Source organism: Episyrphus balteatus, chromosome 2 (genome assembly GCF_945859705.1).
Source record: "Episyrphus balteatus chromosome 2, idEpiBalt1.1, whole genome shotgun sequence".
In the NCBI taxonomy this organism is placed as follows: domain Eukaryota; kingdom Metazoa; phylum Arthropoda; class Insecta; order Diptera; family Syrphidae; genus Episyrphus; species Episyrphus balteatus.
The window spans coordinates 1,770,303-1,790,846 of NC_079135.1; the positions used below are offsets into that span (position 1 = coordinate 1,770,303).

Below are 20,544 nucleotides of genomic sequence, written 5' to 3' on the forward strand. Positions count from 1 at the left end.
ATTCTTTTTAAATATAAGAAACCAGTTAATGGTGGCCGTTCTTCGTTTTAGAGCTCAAAACCCATTTAAAAGGTTATTTTAGTTGCTTGAAAAATGATTTTCTTTAGATAAAATAATAAACAAAATTTTTTAAATTCGCTATAACATTTTCGTTTTCCTAAAAATAAACCATAGAAATATTTAAAGATTTTATTATAATTAACAGGAACACATTAGCTTTTTTATGTATAATTCATACAATTTTTTGTTGAAAAATTAAAACATTTTCACAGTTTGAAAATCACTGCTTTGTGGCTTTCCCAACACGCGCAGAATCACCTTAAAAATCTTCTCCTAGCATAATTTTCCAACATCAGAGAAATAATTTCTGTTGATGGAACTTCAGAATCGATTTTCCGGGTGAAGGGCTTGCTGGTTTCTTCTCGCAGCACAAATTAAACGACTGCAGTTTATATATTTAAGAAAACTTAAATAAACGAAAATTGTCAGTTCGAGTGACGATAATTAATAACCAAAAATATTTTTAATTTTTTTATTTATTAGTAATTAGTTGTTTTGAAAAATTGTATTCATTAATTTACTGTACAAAGTGATATAAATTATTCAAAATATACGACCGATTTCGTGAGTTTTTTTTTTCTTCCACATTATGCACATTATTGTACACAGCAAATAATATAAAATTGTGGACAGAGGCCTAGGGATACGGATAAGTAGTGTGTTCAAATCTTTTTATAGAAAATTAGCGGTTTTTTCGTTCGTTGTTTGAGGAATAAATTGTATATTAAAAAGCATCAAAACGGAGAACGTCAAGAGATATTTAAATATGGCAACATCAAATACAATTGTTCTGAAGAGTTTATCTGTACTTCTTGGATTATTTTTTGTGTTTGTGGGAGCACTCAAACTAACACCACACATTAGCAAGGATTTATACAAAGATTTGGTAAGTTTTTTGTTGTTGTTTATATACATAAGTATGTTGTTCATGAAACTACACCCCTTTTGTAAGGGTGGGTGAGGGCAATAAATAAAACAAAATGAAGCAGAAAGGACTTGGCTTTGAAAATATTGATTTTTATTAAGAATAAAATATGGCGCAAGGGTGCCTTGCTTTGCTTTGCTTCACTCTGCCATGTCGAAATGTGCAAAAAAAAAAACTCATGTCTCATTTTTCTTATTCTATATTTATACTACAGAAAATAAGTAGTGATATAAATTTTGAAATGTTTGTGTGTAAAGATCATCATCAATATTGTTTTTTGTCAAGGAGAATAATAAACTGAACTGAAATTTTGCAATTCATTTTAACAAAGTAGGAACTGAAAATTTAAGGGGATTAAGGAAGAAAGTTTTTTTTTCAGGTGAAAGTGGTTGAAATCATCCCTTAACGAATTAGTTTTTTTGTCTCAAAAACGACCATGCCTCATGAAAAATATACGGCTTTTAATAAAAAATAGATACGTGCTGGAATAAAGTATCTCAAAAACTCTTAGGTATCTGATTGACGGGATTTCAAAAAAGAGGCAAAATAATTGTATTATTATTTTCAATTTACAAGATATTTCATTTGAAGTTTATGACATGACTACAAAATACTATGCACAGCAAATATAATTGGGAACCAACCCAAAAATATAAGAAATTCGTTGAAAATCACTTGCAATTGAAAAGAGTATAAATGCCAATATACTATGCACATGTAGTCAATTTTTTTACATTGTGTTTGATTTCGTCTTGCCTATCTATATTAAATTAAGATTACCATCATCGTTATGATATAGAATTCATAATTCAAAGTTTCTCGAAACCAAATCCAACTATTTTGGTTAAAATTGGTATTTACATGTTATTTTCAAAGTGATGTTGTTTTCTAAGAAAATTTTCTATAGCTTATTTGAAAATTAATAATCTAAAATTAAATACTAATGCAGGATTTTTAAAAATTCTATCATTTAATAGGGTAAATAAAGGAAAAACAAAATTGCAAAAATATGGCTATTTTCTAAACACTAAGTTCTAGAAATAAATAATAAAATTCTAAAAATATTGAAAACTAAGTTATAAATGGTTTTTATAAACTAAAACAATTCGTACCCCTTTGACAAAATATTACTATTTTTTTCAAAGTTTCTGCGTCTCGAAACATGAAATTTTGATAAACACATCCTTTTTTAGGTGTATTTTTGGGTGATGGGTTTTATTTTTAGCAATTTTTCGGAGCGATCCAAAAATTTCAATTATCGGTTGAAAAATTTTGTATGTAAGAAAATATTTTTTTAATACGACTCTACAATATTTGTTTTGTTTTTTTTTTTTTTTTTAATATTTCCTTTTAAAACAAAATAAATAGCACGATTGATGCTTTTCTAAGCCATATACATATCTAGGTCTCATTTTAATTATTTTTTTTGGGAATTCTTCTTTCGAATTATTAAATTTTATAACTTATCAGCTCTATTCTGAGTGAAAACTACAGGAAAAATGTCTTCTAGAAAAGGACTCAAAATAAAAAGGCTTGCTTCCTTTATTGAATTTTCATCGATTATTAAAAAAATAGGAACTTAATCAAAGTAAAAATGGAACGATATTCTGAGAGTTTTCGATTGGGAACCCTTCTTCGGAACACATTTCTCTCGGAATTTTCCTTCAAAATGTGGCTGAAGGAATAAAAACAGGTTTGCTGGATATGAGGCAACAAAATTTCGAATGTACGTCACCCATCCCAGTACACAAAAGTTTTCAGAAGTATTATTTTATTCATTGTTTTATTTAAAAATGCACGACTGGGGTCGCACGAACTTGCTCTTAGAGTTAAAGTTGCTTAAATTTTTAAAACTTTTTATATAGAAATTTGGAAAAAAAAATAAAATCTGAAATTAAATTGCCCTCCAAAACAAGTATGCAGTTTTGATTGATATATTAATATGCATTTTTAGAAAAAAAATTTTCAAAATCGTTAGAGCCGTTTTTTAAAAAACTAATTTTTTATAAATAATTTTTTGGTAAAAAAGTTAAAAAATAAAATTGGTATGCCATTTTGTAGAAATCACTAATCAACATCTAAAAACAAAATTTCAAAAAAATTCAATTTCCCGTTTTCGAAAATTTGATTTTTCAAAAAAAGATTTTCAAAATTTTTTTAAAAATCCAAAAATTATTTTTTTCAAAATTTTATTTTTGGCTTATATTTAAATTATATAAATGCTTTTTCACAAAAAGTTTCGTTGAAATCGAATAAGCAGTTTTGGAGATAATCGGATTTGAAAAAAAAAACAGTTCTATGGCAGGTACCGTTAATAATGATTTTCAAAAAAAAAATTTTTCATTAGAAGATAGACCTTAACTTTGAACTAACACTTGAATTTTTTTAAAAAAATCGTTAGAGCCGTTTTCAAGATATTTCAATTTTACTAAAATCGGTATATGACAAGTACCGTTATTTTTGGTCCAAAAAAATTAATTCCAAAAACCCCTCTGGAGAGTCGCCAAATAACGCTGCATACCAGGTTTGACATCAATCGGTCCATCCGTTTAGGCTGTAGCTCCTTATACAGACAGACAGACTGACAGACTGACAGACTGACAGACTGACAGACTGACAGACTGACAGACAGACAGACAGACAGACGGACTTCCGGGACCCACTTTTTTGGCATTGTCTACCATCGTAATGTCATGGAAAAATGTTATCTCAACTTTTTTTTTTGTACGAATGCATAACTTGATATATAGTACCTATATCGCAAGTAAAAAAATCAGAATAGAGGTGGTTCTTATATCTGCATATATTGACTTTTTCAACTTTTTCTTTACTCAATTAAAAACTTAAATTTTCAATATCTTATATTTGTCTTGTTGAGTCTTGTTTGAACTACATTTATTAATAAAAACATCACATCATTTCGTTATTCCATATTTCTGTGACAAATAAACCACAGTCCTAAATTTTATTACAATACTTTCACTTTGAACAGTGTTTTCGCCTGTATACATATGTCTCTTGTCGTACTGAAAAAAACATTCATCTTTGCATAAAAAGTAGTGAAGCCTTTTAAGGGGTTGTTATATTGGGATATCCATCACATGACCTAATTCGAACTTACATCAAAAAATACCCTGAAATAATGTGTTATGTGTCTGTAATGCATCAATATACATATTCTTCAGCTTGATAAAGCATCTCATCCCCCCTACTTCAACAGGTGGATTTTTGCCAATTTGGGCCTGCAACCGAAGCTGACTTTCAGCGCCGATACCAATCATAAATGTATTTTATAATTCTCCACTAAATCAGGAGGATAGCAAAATCTTAAAACATTACTGATTGCAAAAGAAATAAGGATATACTTTGTATTTTTTCGTATTAATTCTTACATATTAAATTTGATATATCTATTGTGACCACATTTTCATGTGCGCCCGCCTAAATTTATTCAAATTTCAAAATCATTACGTTGATGGCTGCAAGTTTCAGTGAAAGAAATCAAGGAATGTTTTATTATGATTGCAATGGGTATGGTATAGATTTTTGGCAAACGTATCACACTATTGTACAACCAAAATACAATTTTTTGTATATATTCATATTCTATAAACATAAAATGTGTAGAAATACTTTAAAGTATTCTTTTTCAACGATGAAACGACAAAGCACATTCACCTAATAATATATAGATATATGAATAAAAAATTACGTAAAAAAAGTATATCGTAATGCCTTTTTGTTTATATTAATCGAATATTTTCCATTAATTTATCTCTCATCTTCACCATATAAATCGCCTCATATTTGACTGACGCAACGCATTTATACACTGCATGTGCATACTTACTTATGAGAAAATAACAAAAACATACTGACTCAAGTGATGTGGGTAAATAAACTTAAAATATTTTTCTTATTTTTTTTTACAAAAAATAAAAATCTATTTAACATTCCCGCAGTGAGCAATAAATATATCAGCATTTCCATTCTTTGGATATGAGGCATTTTCCACAAATTTTACGGAAACGGATGTAAAAAAATAAAAACTATTATTGTTGTTTTTTTTCAGGGCCATAAAGGTCACAAGGGGAAGGTGGCAGTAAAACAAAACATGCGTAGTCTTGTGATACAAGTTCAACAACATCATATTTTAAAACGAAAATGACATTGTCACAAAAATAGTAATAATGTTGCCGATGTTTCAAAATTTATTTAAATAGTACCTATTAGTTTATATATAGATTATATTTAATATCTATTAAAAAAGAACAAAATTAAAGGGTGGGCGAGATATATTTTAGTATTCATAATGATGTTTTGTTAGTATATTGTAGCTTGGGAACGCGTACATTTTTGTCAGCACGTTTTGTATAAGATGCGTTTTGTTTTTTGCAAAATCAAAAAATGTAAATATTTATAAAAATGAAAAAAAAAAAAATTATTTTTATAATGACTTAATTTGAATATAATATACATAAATTCTTATGCCTTATTGTGTGACCTTTCTTTATTAAATAAATGTTATCTTCTTCGCTGGCTATAGGTCTTGTTCGATTTTATCTAAACTTCTTTGTCGACGTTTCACGTCTGCTTACACGCTTCTTCAGGACTAAGAAAAAATAATTCTAAAAAATGCTAAAACGTATAGAATAAATACTTATCTTTAATCTTTTGATCTCCAATTAATTGCTGTTAAAGGTTTTTTTAGGTTTTTTGTCTCGCTTCAATATTTCAAAAATCAATAAAAAATGTCTTGAAAAAGACGTTTTCTGTTATCGAAATTTCAAAATAGCATTTTTTAGAATTATTTTTTCTTAGTCCTGAAGAAGCACACGTGAAACGTCGACAAAGAAGTTTTGATAAAATCGAAACAAGACCTATAGCCAGCGAAGAAGATAACATTTATTTTATAATATACATATTTATTATAATTGTATTTTTTTTAAATCAATTTGGCATACAAAACTTAATGGGCCACATTCATAGTTGTTATTTAACTTCAACTGGAGTTTGTCCAATGCAATTAAAATGGGATAAACCCGAGTTTTTCTTAAAAGCAGCTTAAACAGTGTTTATAAATACGCCCCATTGTGAATAATAGAAGATTAAAGTCTTGACAACATTGGCCACTTTTTGCAAAAGTACAAAAGTGAAAATATTTTTTTTTTATTTAGTAGGTTGCTAACTCAAAAATCAGTTCGCTTTTAGGCTTAGTAACTTACTAAAATGGCTTTAGCAATTTACTTAATCATTTAAAATTTTGCGCTATAATTTTCTGAATTAAAAAAAAACTTTAGTATTTTGATAGCATGTTTTCACTACAGCTTAATACCGGCTTTTCACTTAACTTCTTATCGGTCCATTTTTTCACTCATTCCAAAATTTTGCAGCTGTTTTTCGCAAAACTTCAATTTTTCAGATTCGTGGTTTTGGGTTTGTACCCACGATATAAGACGACTTAAAAAATTACCTTAATATTAGTAAAATTCCGAAATCTTTCCTGTTATTGTAAAAAAGATCACTTTACAGTTATAAGCCAATAGCAAGAAACAGCCCATATTTTTGGTTTTTGCGGTAATTTCTCATGGTTGCCTAAGAAATTTCATTGCTTTACTTCAGATTCTTGTTTACCATTCCAAGAAACATAAAGATATAGCCTCCAAGAATAATAACAAATTAACCTTCCGCCATACATAAATAGAATTTTGTATTTAATCTCTAGTTTTTGATTCATCGGCTTCTTAGATTTAAGTTTTAATGGGACTAAAAAATTAGTATTTTATTATTAATAAATTCACACAGTTTATTTCACAATTTTTTTTTATAAAATACAATTATTTTATTTTAGCGAACGGAGTACGTTAAGTATGCAAAGGTTTTCCCCCTCACTGCCTTGTTTGGAATTAAAGTTCCTTCCAAATGGTATCGTCGCTGCGTTGGAATTCTAGAAATTGTTTGCGGTTTGGCGATGGCTTTGATTCCATTTCGTAAGTATACAAAACCAATTTTTATCATCATTCAATTTTAAAAGCAAAAATATTTAAATATATTTTCCTATAGATAAAATCAAGAATGCTGCAAACGTAACACTCCTGATGCTTATGTTGCTTGGAGTCTATCAGCATTACATGGTTAGTGATCCTTTTGAGAGATCTGGTCCAGCACTTGTATTTACATTTATGCTTGGAGGCAGACTTGTAGTATGGTATCAGGTAAAATATTTAAAATAAATAGGTACTAGAATTTCTAAATTTAACATAATTTTCAATAAATTGCAGACAAGTCGAAAAGAAACTGAACTTGCATCGGCAAATCCAGCCCAAGCAAATGGCATCAAGCAGGACTAAATTCGTTTTCAATTATCAGTTTTTTTCTTTTGGATCCTAGCAGAAATTGAACAAAACAAAAAAAAAATGGCATTAGAACTCATATAATCCTAATCAAAGCGAAACGATTATAAACCTAGTGAATTATTTTAATTTATGTTTGTCAAAACCCATTTCTAGTCGTAGTTTTTAAAAACTCGTGATAGCTACTTTTGTTTTTAATTTACTAGCATATTTTACTTTTAAGTGCCAAACGAGAATTGTGCGTGCTGATATCATAGGAATACATATTAATATTTTAATGCACAACAAAAAAAAATCCCTTTCTGAGAGGAATTCACATAAATGACAAAGAAACTTTTTTGATTTCTATTTGAAAATACATTTTTTATAAAAAAAACAAAGATAAAATAAAAAAATCTAATACAAATAAACCACACAACAACAAATTCTGCATTTTATTTCAAACTATTAACTGATCAAATTTTTACCAGGGAAGAGCATCAAATGAAATTCTTAAAACTATCATCATTTTTGAAGACACAATAACTTATATTCCAAGATATACAAAATAACAAGGTAATATACCTACACAGCACCATTTTGATGATATTACACATTATAATGAATAGTAACATCACTAAGGGCCAATTGTACAAATATTTAGCACTGGTGCAAGGTCCAAATATGTAAAAATAGCCACATCCATTCTTGAACCGAAGAAAAAGAGAAATTAAAATGTTGCGCATACACCACGGTGACCCTCGCCTCGGTTGCTATTATAATGTGAAAAGTATAATTGTCGGAGAACTATGAAGTTCGGATCGGAGCTATATCAAACTCTTTGATTTTTGTTTTTAATTTATTTTTATTGCATACTAGCTGACCCGGCGGATTCATTACGTCTCTTCTGCTATTTACTTCCAATTTTGGAGTAAGTCAATCTGTTACAAAAAAAAAATCGGGTCATAACATCAAATATAGGTCTTTATAATAAAAGAATGTGTTTTTTGATCGCATTATCAAGATTAGCTGTGTTTTTTTGTTTATCTATATAGATTTTGTGCAAAAAAACGACATCGAGATTTTTGAAATCCATGCAAACATTTGGCACCACTGTACATATACTTTGGCAGCTGTCTGTCAAAAATGTTGCTTTTGTTTTATTTTTTATTTTAACTCCGAAGTGGGAAGGCCATTACATCCATGTTGGATGCAAACAAAAATTTTCATATGGCCATGGCATCCATGTTGGATTCAAAAAATTTTTTTTTCACAAAAAACCAAAAATGATCTGTATATTCTTAGCTACATTTTAAGACCATGACCATTAACATTAGTTGCGTCGTTCTTGTGTTACAAGTGTTTGAAGGTAGCCATATTGAATTTTTTTTCGATTTTTTAAAAATCAAATGTGAAAACTTTTTTATTTTTATTTTTAATTTTTCGAAAAAACTTTGGTAATTTTATATACATATCTGTTCAACAATCTTATCAGAATCCATTTAAGACTTTTATCTGAAAAGTGCATTGCGTATATCTCGAGATATTAACATTTCAATGCAACCAGGTCAAACAAATTTTTGATTATTTTTTTCTATGAGAATTTTTTTCAAACCTCGTTTTCTCCGCTTTTTTTTTTTTGTTAATATTTTCAGATATTTCTATATGAACACAACAATTAAACTACCTTGGCACTACTGTTTTTATCGAGAGAAAGTAAAATCTGGATAATTATCTGGATTTTTCAAAAATCTATACAGATAAAGTTTTTGTTGTTTTTAACTCGTAAATTGTTTTGATTTCAAAAATCTCGATGTCGTTTTTTTGCACAAAATCTATATAGATAAACAAAAAAACACACCTAATGATGTCTTCAGGCTTAAAAGAAATGACAGAGCATTAGTTCCTGTATTAATAAAATAGTACGAATTTTGCCTATTCATATAAGTTGAAAAATTAACGTTTTTGAACCCCTTAAAAACAATATAAAGCCGCGACTTAAAGCTGTCAGAAATTTGAATTCTTTATTATAACGCATACTCCACTCCTAAAATTTGCTTTTTAACAGATTTTGGCTTCGTTTGGTTTTTTATTTGCGCCAAGTAGCAAAATCGAAAATAACAAAAATCTGGAGTAGTAGGAATTCAAATTACTAAGACAAAAATTTGTAATTTAAATACTGCCACGCACTATTTAGTTTTATCAAAATAAATATTGGTAGATTCTCAGACTCAGACGATACACACAAAATTTCATAAAATTCGTTTCAAAAATATATAAAAAAATTTTTGGTTGGATCACCCTAATCATTGTATGCCATGAATATAGATGTTGGCTGATTCTCAGATCTACCTGATATGCACAAAAAATTTAGTAAAGATCGTTCCAAAAAGATATAAAAAAAATTTGGCTGGACCACCTTAACAATTTAGAGGTATGAAAAATAGATGTTGGCCGATTCTCAGACCTATCCGATAAGCACACAAAATTTCATAAAAAGCGGTTCAGTCGTTTCGAAGGAGTTTGGTAACAAATTAATTTTTTTAAATTTTTTAAGGAAAAAAAAATTTGAGAAAAATAGTATTTAATTTATATCCAAGCAGCTTATATCAACAAAAGTTTTCGTAATACACAAATTTGAATTAGCCTAGTCCTTTTTTTTCGACAAAACTTTGGTTATTTTATGTTTATATCCGTTCAATTGTCTTATCAGAATTTAATAAGATCTTTATCTGAAATGTGCATTAAGCCTTATTAACTACATTGGCTCAAAAAGTGAAAAAGTACAAAAGTGAAAATTTTCAAACGCATTTTTGTATGGTTTTTCGGGCTAGAAAATTAAAACAAATTATGCAGAAAGCTTATTTTTTTGTCCAAAAATCAATTTTTAAATTCTTTTTTTACAACAAAATTCCGGTAGAGAGAAAAAAAATATTTTCACTTTTGTACTTTTTCAAAAAGTTGTGAATGTAGTTAAGCCTTTACGCCCTACTAACAATTTTGCTTCTATAATGCTTTACAGAAGCAACAATTGCATCTGTAAAACTTTATAGAACCAAAATTGTTTGTCGGGCGTATATTTCAAAATATTAACAAATATAATATAAAACACAACTATTTAATGCAACCATGTCGAACAATTTTTCATTTATTTTTTCAACTGAGAGTGATTTTCAAACATCTTTTTCTCGGCTTTTTTTGTCTTGAACATTTTGGACTTAAAATTAACAACTTTTTTGAAAAACCAAAAAACTTTTGTTTTTTGTTTATGTTATCTAATTTCCTGTCCATAAATGAATATGCAAACCATCAACAAAGTCACTTTTTTTTACTGCTCGATTTCAAACATGGATTTCCGTGTATTGAATTTTGATGTATTGCTAAGTCAGCTATTACATACATGAAGCCTCAAGAGGCGCGCCTCTTTTCAAAACTAATGAGTCCAAAAGAGAAAGAAGATAAAACAAAAAATTATCCGACCGGAGAGTCGTGGGCCAAAATTCTGAGACTCTTTTTTGACGTTTCTTTTTCCACTCTTTCTTTTTTCAACATTCCCTTTAATTTCTTTTTGCTTCTTGGTGGAATACAACAACAACAATACTTAAATCAAAAGAAAAATGTCAAATTTGAGTCTTTGACTCAAGAGGCATCGTGTAATAGCACGCGCCTCACAGAATAATTACACTGGTTAACAAAATTAAACTTTTATTTTGTTGCCGGAACAAAAAAATACTTTTCTGAAGGTTTTCGGTGTGCTGAACTCGAATCCGTAGTCAGAAAAAATTAATCAGCTCCTGTTTTTGAAATATTACCGTTAGAAAATGCAATACTTCGGGCCTTATTCTTTTTTATAAGGTAAATTGTTTGAGCATATTTAGTAACGGTTTTTATAATAACTATTTTCCACCTTTTTAAATCTGTTTAAATCTTTCCGATATCTTTTTTACTTCCCGAGATATCCTTAGTTGTTTGCATATATCATAAATTTTATAAAGTCATTATCTCCTTTATGATATATGAAGCCAAAGCCACTTACTTCATTTTAAGATATCTCGGGCAATAACAAAGATATCGGAAAGATTTGAAAAGTTCTTGAAAGACGGAAAATAGTTGTTATAGAAACCGTTACTAAATATCTTCTAACAATTTTTCTTATATTAAAGAATAAGATCCGAAGTAGTCAAAAAAACCTTTTTTTTTCATTTCATTTCATTTTTCATGCTTTTCATTTTTCAAGCCACTTACTTCATTTTAAGATATCTCGGGCAATAACAAAGATATCGGAAAGATTTGAAAAGTTCTTGAATGACGGAAAATAGTTGTTATAGAAACCGTTACTAAATATCTTCTAACAATTTTTCTTATATTAAAGAATAAGATTCGAAGTAGTCAAAAAAACGTTTTTTTGCATTTTCTAACGGTAATATTTCAAAAACGGGAGCTGATCAATTTTTTCTGACTTCGGATTCGAATTCAGCACACCGAAAACCTTCAGAAAATTATATTTTTGTTTCGGCAACAGAACCCTTGTTAACCAGTGTTATCAAAAGAAAATTCGAAAAAAGAGTCAAGCCTCTTGAGGCTTCATGTAATAGCTGACTAACGACTACACTGGAGATTAAATTCATTATTGGTATGCGGATTTTCTAAAACTTTAAGGTTTTCTTTAACCCTTATCAATAAATTTGATTTTATTAGTAAGGCCCTTAACTTAAAAAATTCAATTCCATACAATTGCCCGTACCGCAACCCTTTATGGTATACAAATTTTAAATATACACTGCTATTTGTAAACGCATCCTTTAACAACTTTGAATGCAGTCATTTTCTGCCAGTGATGCCTAAACACAAATTATGATTCATCTTTTATTTTTCTTCTTCTTCGTCATTCTTCGTAAAGTCAAAAAGTCAAATTCGTCATTGAAATCCGCAACCAAAAACAAACAGAAGAATAGATTTTTATTTTTATTTGCCTTTAATTGATTTGAAATAAATAATTATTATGGCCGAGTTTCCACCGTGTCCAGCGACTTTAAAACAAATTCAACATTTTCTAAAAATTGCCCAAGAACACGATGCTCGAGATATAGTTGTAAGTTATTGGTCTCGGTTGTATGCTTTGCAAGTTGGATTAAAAGCCTCCACACAAAAACCCGATGAAACGAAACTACTTTTAGGTAAGTCAAAATGAATATTCCACTTTTTTTTTAATAACATTCTAATAAAACAACTCAGGTCTAATGGATTGGTTGGAATCAACAAAGAAACAAAACGCGGATAACGAAGCTATTACCAACGAAGTAGCTGCTCAAGCTCATATGGAAAATTATGCCTTAAAATTATTTTTATATGCTGACAAACAAGATCGCGAATCTAATTTTGGAAAGTAAGTAACACAGTCCATGTAAAAATCTTTTCCTTTTTTTATTAAAATTACCAAACAGAAATGTCGTCAAAGCCTTTTACACTTGTGGAGTTCTCTATGATGTAATGCAAGCTTTTGGTGAGCTCACAGAAGAAGCCCAACACAATCGCAAATATGCCAAATGGAAGGCTGCATACATTCACAATTGTTTGAAAAATGGTGAAACACCAATTCCCGGTCCAATGGGCGAAGATGGTGATGATAATAACGAAGCTGGAGATGATGGACAATCATCACCACCACCACCCCCATCGGGTAGTGACGATTTGTCACCCACAGAAAGCCAATCGCATAGTCAATTGCCCGATGAACCAACACCAAGTACATCGCAAACTCCACCAACGGTGGAAGAAGTTCTTTCAAATCCTAGCAAACTTCCAAGTCCACCGGTGGATGAGGAAAAGCCTGGAGGATTTGTTCCCTATGTCCCCGAACAGTCGGCACAAACACCGTCGGCGAGTGTTCATATTACACCGGAACAAATGCTTAAAGCTCAGAAATATTGCAAATATGCTGGCAGTGCCTTAAATTATGACGATGTTAAATCTGCAATAGAAAATCTTCAAAATGCTCTTCGTCTTTTGACCACAGGTCAGGATTTCTAAATGATATATCATGTAATAATCAATTTATTCCACTATGAACAATGTCTTGTCTATGTTCTCACTATAGAATACTAATCTCTAATTTACTAAGTTTAATTATGTTGAAATTATGTAAAATTATTTTATTGTTTCGCAGCTTTTTGCTTTAATAAATGCAAGCACCGCAATACTAATGGTTTGTATGATTTCTTTTTTGGGAATTTTTGGTGTAAAAAAGAAGGTAAATACATTTTCCAATAAAATACAAATTCTTGTTAATAGGGTTGATTAAATGAAAACTTAAATAACTCCACTAATGTGAGGTTTTGAACGAAGAAATTTTTAATATGCCCCATGTGGGGGCATAGGGGGCTTTCCAAATACCCCATATGGAAATCCTCCACTTGGGGCTTTTGTAATGTGAGCTGAAATATACTACAAAGAGTGTTAAGCATGGTGGAGGTAGCATCCTTGTTTGGGGATGTTTTTCTTGGCATTGATTGATTGATTGATATTTGGGGTGTAAGATGTACTGCGACCTGTAAGATCTATTGTACCCCTTGGCATGGTGTGAAACCACTTCATCGGGTAGAGGGTATTATGGACCACCTTAAATACAAGCAAGTCTTGAGGGTTAAGGGATAGTATGTTGAGGAGGAAGTGCCCCAAAAATCGGTGTTATGGAATTATCAGGCCAATCTCCAGATCTCAATCCAATTGAGAACTTGTGGAGTGACGTGGAAAAAGCGATTAATCGATGTGATACTTTAAATTTGGACGAACTTTGGCGGGAAGTTCGACGAGCTTGGTAGTCGGTACGAACTATTTCGGAGTCTTGTTTCATTTTTTAACCGCTGGTGTGCTACTGTGATTAACAATAAGGGTAACCCAAGCAAATACTAGTTATTTTCTTAATTGTGTTAAAATGTATGTTTTTTTGTTGTGTTGTATTTATGAAGTGAGCTATTCATTTTGTCCAAGAAAAACTTGAATTCTATAAATGATTTTGTTGTTTTTTTTTTAAATGAATTCAATAAACCTAATTTTTTTTTAATAAATCAAATATATATTTGTTCTTACTTCAGTTTACTTCCTTATCAGCCGTTTAAAGTTAAGAAAATATGAAAAACTTTCATAACAGAGATCTAAGAGTAAGTGTGCTATTTATTTTGTCGCCACTGTATGTAAGTAAGAAATCTAATGTTTGAAAGTTAACAGATTTTTTTTGTTTTTGTACTAAGATCTTAAAAGGTAGGCCAATTTTGTTGCATCCTGGATCGCACTTTGAGCCTTTGCTAGTGACAATTTACTTATTTTTTTTTTGTAACTTTATTTCAACAATGCTTGAACGTAAATATTACTAAATTAATACAGTCAAATAAGGTAAAAAACTGGGTAAACCTCGGAATGAATGCTAATAGAAATTTTTTTTTGCTCAAAACCTTCGTTTTGGCATTCTATAACATACCTCAAAAGTCTAGAAAAATCTCATGTCCGCATGTCACGATTTTCAAGGTCAAATCGCGAAATGGAGATTTTCAAAATTAGCAAAAATAGACGATGGTATTATATACACATATGATACAATGCTGATTCCAAAAAATCTAAAATCAATGCAATCTGACGTCCCTAAAAAAAGTTATACCTGTTTTTCATCTGCGAACCCATATTATTATAACAGTTGCTAACTTACTACCGAAAAACCCTTAAAAGTTATGGTAGAGGAACCGAATTTTGCATGAGGGTTTTCATATCTTTTATCATTAAGAATCAAAACAATGCAATGAAAAAAACCTATAAATCTATGAACAAATGGTTTTTTTTGAGAAAGGGGACATTTTAGGATATGCACTTAAAAACATCCTGGTACAATCTTGGAATTGGTGCTAGATTTAGAATCAGCATTAAAAAATACCTTGATATCATGTACCTATCATATGTGTATATAATACCATCGTCTATTTTTGCTACCTTTGAAAATATCCATTTCGCGCTTTGACCTTGAAATCGCGACATGCGGACATGAGATTTTTCTAGACTTTTGAGGTATGTTATAGAATGCCAAAACGAAGGTATTGAGCAAACAAAATTTCTATTAGCATTCTTTCCGAGGTTAAAGAATTATTTGACTGGATTAAATGATAACATAATAATTTTACAATTCAATTAAAAAAATAATACGCAAAAGTAAATTGTATGAAATAACTGAGTACAATCTTTTGTCTAGTATAAAGCAGTAGTGAAAGTACTTACCTTACAAGATATAAAAATATATCCAAATAATTCTATTGATGGGGAAACAATAGAAGTAAATAATGGATCAGAAAAGTCAATTAATTTAAATTTTAGCTGAATTAAAATTAAAAAATAAACAGGTTTTAATGTACCCTTTCAAGATATAGTTTAATTAAAATATTTTTGTATTTGTTTTTAAATAAACTTCGAATGAGTTTAAAAGTTGCACCCGCTATAATGAAATTGCCCTATTATAATTAAGTAATAAAATTAAAATCGACGTATTTGACAAAACGTCACCATGGATAGCTCTATAACTTTGAGGCAATAGAGGACTTCATTTACCTCCGCTAGTAATACAGACAACAATACCAGCAATCAATCAAACGAAGCTTGCTCTTGTCAACTGCAATTGACCAGCAAAGCCCTCTCTACAGCCACTGAGGTGTTCTTATACAAAACTATTATCATCCCGGTCTATGGCTCTATGGTGCAGAGGCATGGACTTTGACGAATGTGGATGAAAACACCTTGGATTGTATAGAGAAAAAAGTTCTTCGTCGATTTTTTGTACCATCGCGAGAAAAAATTAATTTCTCTTGTCTAACTTCGAAAAATATTTCGATAATGTTATCCTTTTAAAGCACAATGACATGTTCGAGTCAATAAAAGAGCCTCTTGTTTATACTGTGCCATGTCTTCTACATTTTTCGGCTTTTTTGAAACTCCAACTGAAGTATAAAAATTATAGAAGCAATAATGTGAAATACTGAAATTTCTTACTTGTATTTTTAGTTACAATGTTGATGTAAATTGTTGTAACTATCTCATATTTGTATAATTACAATAGATTTTTCGTGTGATTAACCTTCATATTTATATGGTAATTGAGATTACCTTATGACTCGACTGAAATTGATTTCTCTAAAATGATTCAGAAGATTTCAAAATAATCGATCCATTGTTAACCACTACAAACACCAAATTGGTTTACTTGGAACAATGACTCAACCGAAAATAAAAGTTCTCATTCAATTCAAAAAGACGTTAAAAACATAAATATCACGTGAGAATTACATTACCATTAGTTGAAGATACTCTCACGACTCCAATAAAATTCTATGAAAAAAAAAACAAAGGAAAACCAATTTTTTTTTTTTGTAAATTGTAAATTTTATTTAAAATATAAAATGGACGTTTTGTGATTTTTTTTTTTTTTTTCTCTAAAATTTGTAAATACATTATTTATGTGGACGGAATAATGATACTTTTTTTATAAATTTGAAAGTTACAAATAGTCAAATTCTGGTCACAAATCTTATCAAAATTGGAACAACACACTCCGTACGACCTAGAAATGTGTGGTTCATCTTGACTCAATTTCGATTCCGATAAAATTTGTAATCAGCTTGAAACTAATAAACCGGTGTTTTTGTCTACTTTTCAAGACAATATTGTGCAAAATATAAATTTGATATACATTTTTTTTCATACAAACATGCAAATAGGTTTCCAAGAAATAACTTTCGTCAAGTAAAATTTTAAAACTTTATCTCTTAATTTAAAGTTAATCGAGTTTCTTAAAGCTAAATATTCGAATTACATTTGAATCATCATCGTGTTTGAAGGTACAAATTTTTTGTACTTAAAATTAATAAAAATAAAAACTTATTTAGTAAGTTTATGCAATTGTTCAGAACTATATAAATTTGGTTCATTTTTAAGGCACATTTTTGTTTGTTTGTTAGAAATGTTGGAATGTATTTTAATTAAGATTCAATCGTATCAGTCTGTTTTTTTGTGTCTACTAAATTATTGGCTTTTAATAAATGACGAAGAGGCAAAATTAGTTATGAAACGATGTCCAAAGACTTGACTCAAAAGGAGCATAAGTCTTTTATTCAGTCTTACTTGCACAAAAGTGCAAGATAAGTTTACAAAAAAATGTGATCTTTGTTTAAAAAGAACATAAGTACCAACAGAGTCTATAAAATTTAATATTTACTGAATTGATGTTATGATACGCTGAATGGATCGTCAGAATGGCAATTTGTGTAGTTAACAGTACATTGCATAAACTTGTTCGTTTTGAGAGGAGAATATAACATAAAATTATTTTAATCGTTTATACTAAAAAAGAGAAAAAGAAAACAATTTTATTGTCGATCGATGGAATTAATGGAGTCAGTTGGATTCTCCTTACCTAAGCCTTTCCACCGCGAACTAACTCGAATCTGCTTTGAGATTCTTTGAATTGTTTCCTCTTCTTCTGTTGGACATTGGCTTCGACAAGGAATAAAATCGAAGCGACAATAGTTGCCACGGCTCCAATTATCCCAACAACAAATGACCAACCAAACCAATTGTTGGCATGTTCCAACATCCAATCATCGCGATTGCCAAAAATGGCAAAGATCAGTACCCCAAGACAGCCTGAACATCCTGCAGCAAGCAAAATAAATCCAATAGCTTTAATAAGATGTATAAAATGCTTTTGATCGGGACCCGCGCACAGGCCAAATATTAAAACCATCACAGCGGATGTAAGCATTCCAATAAAACACAGCGTATAAAAGAATTGTGTGGCTATAACAAAGCCTGGCAAAAGGAATCCCCTTATCTCATTGTAACCCTTTGTAAATGGATCGAATATCCAACGACAACCGACAAAGAATCTTCTTTGACTGTCATCGTTTACATCGGGCAATGATCGAAAACAATGTACCCACAATCCGAGACGCTCCAATTTGGATCCTGTGATGCGATAATCACTGACTAACCAACTGGGTGTGGCAAAAGCTAGAACGACTGTAATTAGGGCGATGGCGAATATGCCAATGCCACAGGTGCCAGCTAGAGTGCGTCGTTTCATTGTGACTGGTCGGCGATTCTCGGAATATGTGTAGACTTCTTCTTGGGTTGGCGATAAACGTTGTGAGCCTGTTTGCATCCTTTGAATGGCTCTCAATTCTTTGGGATTTGTTTCGTTGTTTTTTGTGTTGTTTGGTTTTGGGAATTCAATTGACAATTAATGGGGTTTGAATGAACACAGCGTTGACAGAAAATGAAAATTTTTTCTTTCTGGGTGTGTGTGGGAATTTGAAATGACGCTTGGATGACAGTTTATTGTTGAGGCATTGGATGTTTTCATTTGAGGAGAAAATGGTAGTTTGGTATCACTTAAGGGTGAGTGGTAAGATTATTGTAAAATTTTTTTTTAATCATGACGATTCAAAATATAGGAAATAATATTTATGATTATCTGGATTAAAATGGATAGGTAACAATTATTTAATCTGCAGACAAGAAGAAATTTATGAAAATATTAAACATTATTAATATATTCACAGCTGGTCCATTCATCGATTCAACCAATTCTTTCGTCTTAGTAGACTATAATAGGTGTGTTTTTTATTACCACCGGTCTTAACTGGACAAAAAAAAAAAAAAACACAGTCGGGGCTAAGCACTTTACATGTTAAATGCAACAACACCTTAGCCCCTTGGGCTTAGTTGTTTAGCCCGGAGAATTCTCTGGTCTTAACTTTTTCAACAGATTTATATCTGTGCTACCAAATTAACTTGTTCGTAAATTGTTTAGAATTTGTTTAAAAACATCAAAACTGATGTTTGGAATGACGATTATTATTTTAAATATTTATTTAATAATTAGTTAAACTTTTTTTTTCAAAAACACACAAGAAAACGCAAAATATGACAACTTTATATTTTTTTGTGTCAGCTGATTTCGGAACATTTAGTATGCAGTGCTGCCAATTTTTCTCGCTAAGCCCCGAGGCGTTTTTTTTTTTAACCAGCTAAGCCCGGTGGTAATAAAAAACACACCTAATATTCAAGTTCTTGAATTTAACTTATGCTGGATTTACATACATATTGCATGCAAAAAAGTAAAGGGGGATAGATACAATACGTACATACCGTACGTACCAAGGAGGCATTGATGAAGACGAACATGTTTTTCTTCGCCATAATCTTCCTATAATCTGCATTTGTGAAGATGTCTGCATTTTAATCTACTCTCTCTATCCAACATCTGTGGTTCTTAAATACTGTGGATACATTTTGCTGGATTTATGCTGAATTTACATACGTCTGCATTTCCAGATCTGCATTGAAAGGAGACAAAGTATTTAGGAACTAAAGATTTTGGATAGAGAGAGTAGATGATTGTACGTATTGTATCTATCCCCTTTACTTCTCTGCATGCAGACGTATGTAAATCCAGCATTATGTTGGATTACATAAATCTGCATGCAGAAAAGCTCGACAAACAATTTTGGTTCTATAAAGCTTTACAGATGCAATTGGTGCTTCTGTAAAGCATTATAGAAGCAAAATTGTTAGTAGGGAGTAAAGGGGGATAGGTACCTAAATACCTGAAATCCGTACGTATGAACGAGAGACATGATGCAGACCAGAGTTGTAAAAGATTGCATTCTTTTTTTAATGCAATCTATAATGACTTCAATCAAAAAATTGCATTCACTGACTTACGTTTGAGACTTATTAGGGCGTTCGTTATTTTTGAATCAAGTTCCTAAGTGGAAAAACTGTTTCTAAATAACAAAAACAATTGGAAACAAACATGTGTGATTTTATAGCTGAATTGAAAGATTTACAAACGTGGCTTAGGAATTTAAATTGGTGATTTTGGATAAGCTGTGGTTCAACTTTGGCTTAAGCATGGATTTGGCTTTTTTTTTTTTTTAAATAAATGAACCTTGAACCAGTGCTAAACCTCAGCTTTGCCACCTATTTCAGAATATAAAAATTGCTGAACCGCGGATTAAATATCTATTTGTACTACTGGCCACATTTATGTAATTAACTCACAGATGTCGTTGGATTAGCAATGGTTTAACTATGGTTTAGTGATGTACTTGGCTATTTAATAATTTATGAACTTTTCACGGTACCTTAACCTTGGTTTTACCGACATTTTACACCTACATTTTTGAATGA

The 20,544-nt window shown here is 30.4% G+C and overlaps 3 protein-coding genes across 3 annotated transcripts; 2 read left to right on the top strand and 1 right to left on the bottom strand.

Moving 5' to 3' along the window:
* Positions 1-400: 400 nt before the first annotated feature.
* Positions 401-7,736, top strand: LOC129911928 (novel acetylcholine receptor chaperone). Its single transcript, XM_055989950.1, has 4 exons — positions 401-946; positions 6,837-6,975; positions 7,049-7,200; positions 7,267-7,736. The coding sequence occupies exons 1-4, from the start codon at positions 827-829 to the stop codon at positions 7,333-7,335; spliced, it is 480 nt and encodes a 159-aa protein (XP_055845925.1). The 5' UTR covers positions 401-826; the 3' UTR covers positions 7,336-7,736.
* Positions 7,737-12,228: 4,492 nt separating this feature from the next.
* Positions 12,229-13,520, top strand: LOC129909314 (vacuolar protein sorting-associated protein VTA1 homolog). Its single transcript, XM_055986398.1, has 3 exons — positions 12,229-12,494; positions 12,553-12,703; positions 12,762-13,520. Exons 1-3 carry the CDS (start codon positions 12,320-12,322, stop codon positions 13,345-13,347), a joined length of 912 nt encoding a protein of 303 aa, XP_055842373.1. The 5' UTR covers positions 12,229-12,319; the 3' UTR covers positions 13,348-13,520.
* A 3,214-nt stretch (positions 13,521-16,734) lies between these two features.
* Positions 16,735-18,656, bottom strand: LOC129911674 (uncharacterized). Its single transcript, XM_055989537.1, has 2 exons — positions 17,765-18,656; positions 16,735-17,691 (listed from the first exon to the last, which is right to left on the bottom strand). Exon 1 carries the CDS (start codon positions 18,509-18,511, stop codon positions 17,765-17,767), a length of 747 nt encoding a protein of 248 aa, XP_055845512.1. The 5' UTR covers positions 18,512-18,656; the 3' UTR covers positions 16,735-17,691.
* Between the last annotated feature and the right edge of the window lie 1,888 nt (positions 18,657-20,544).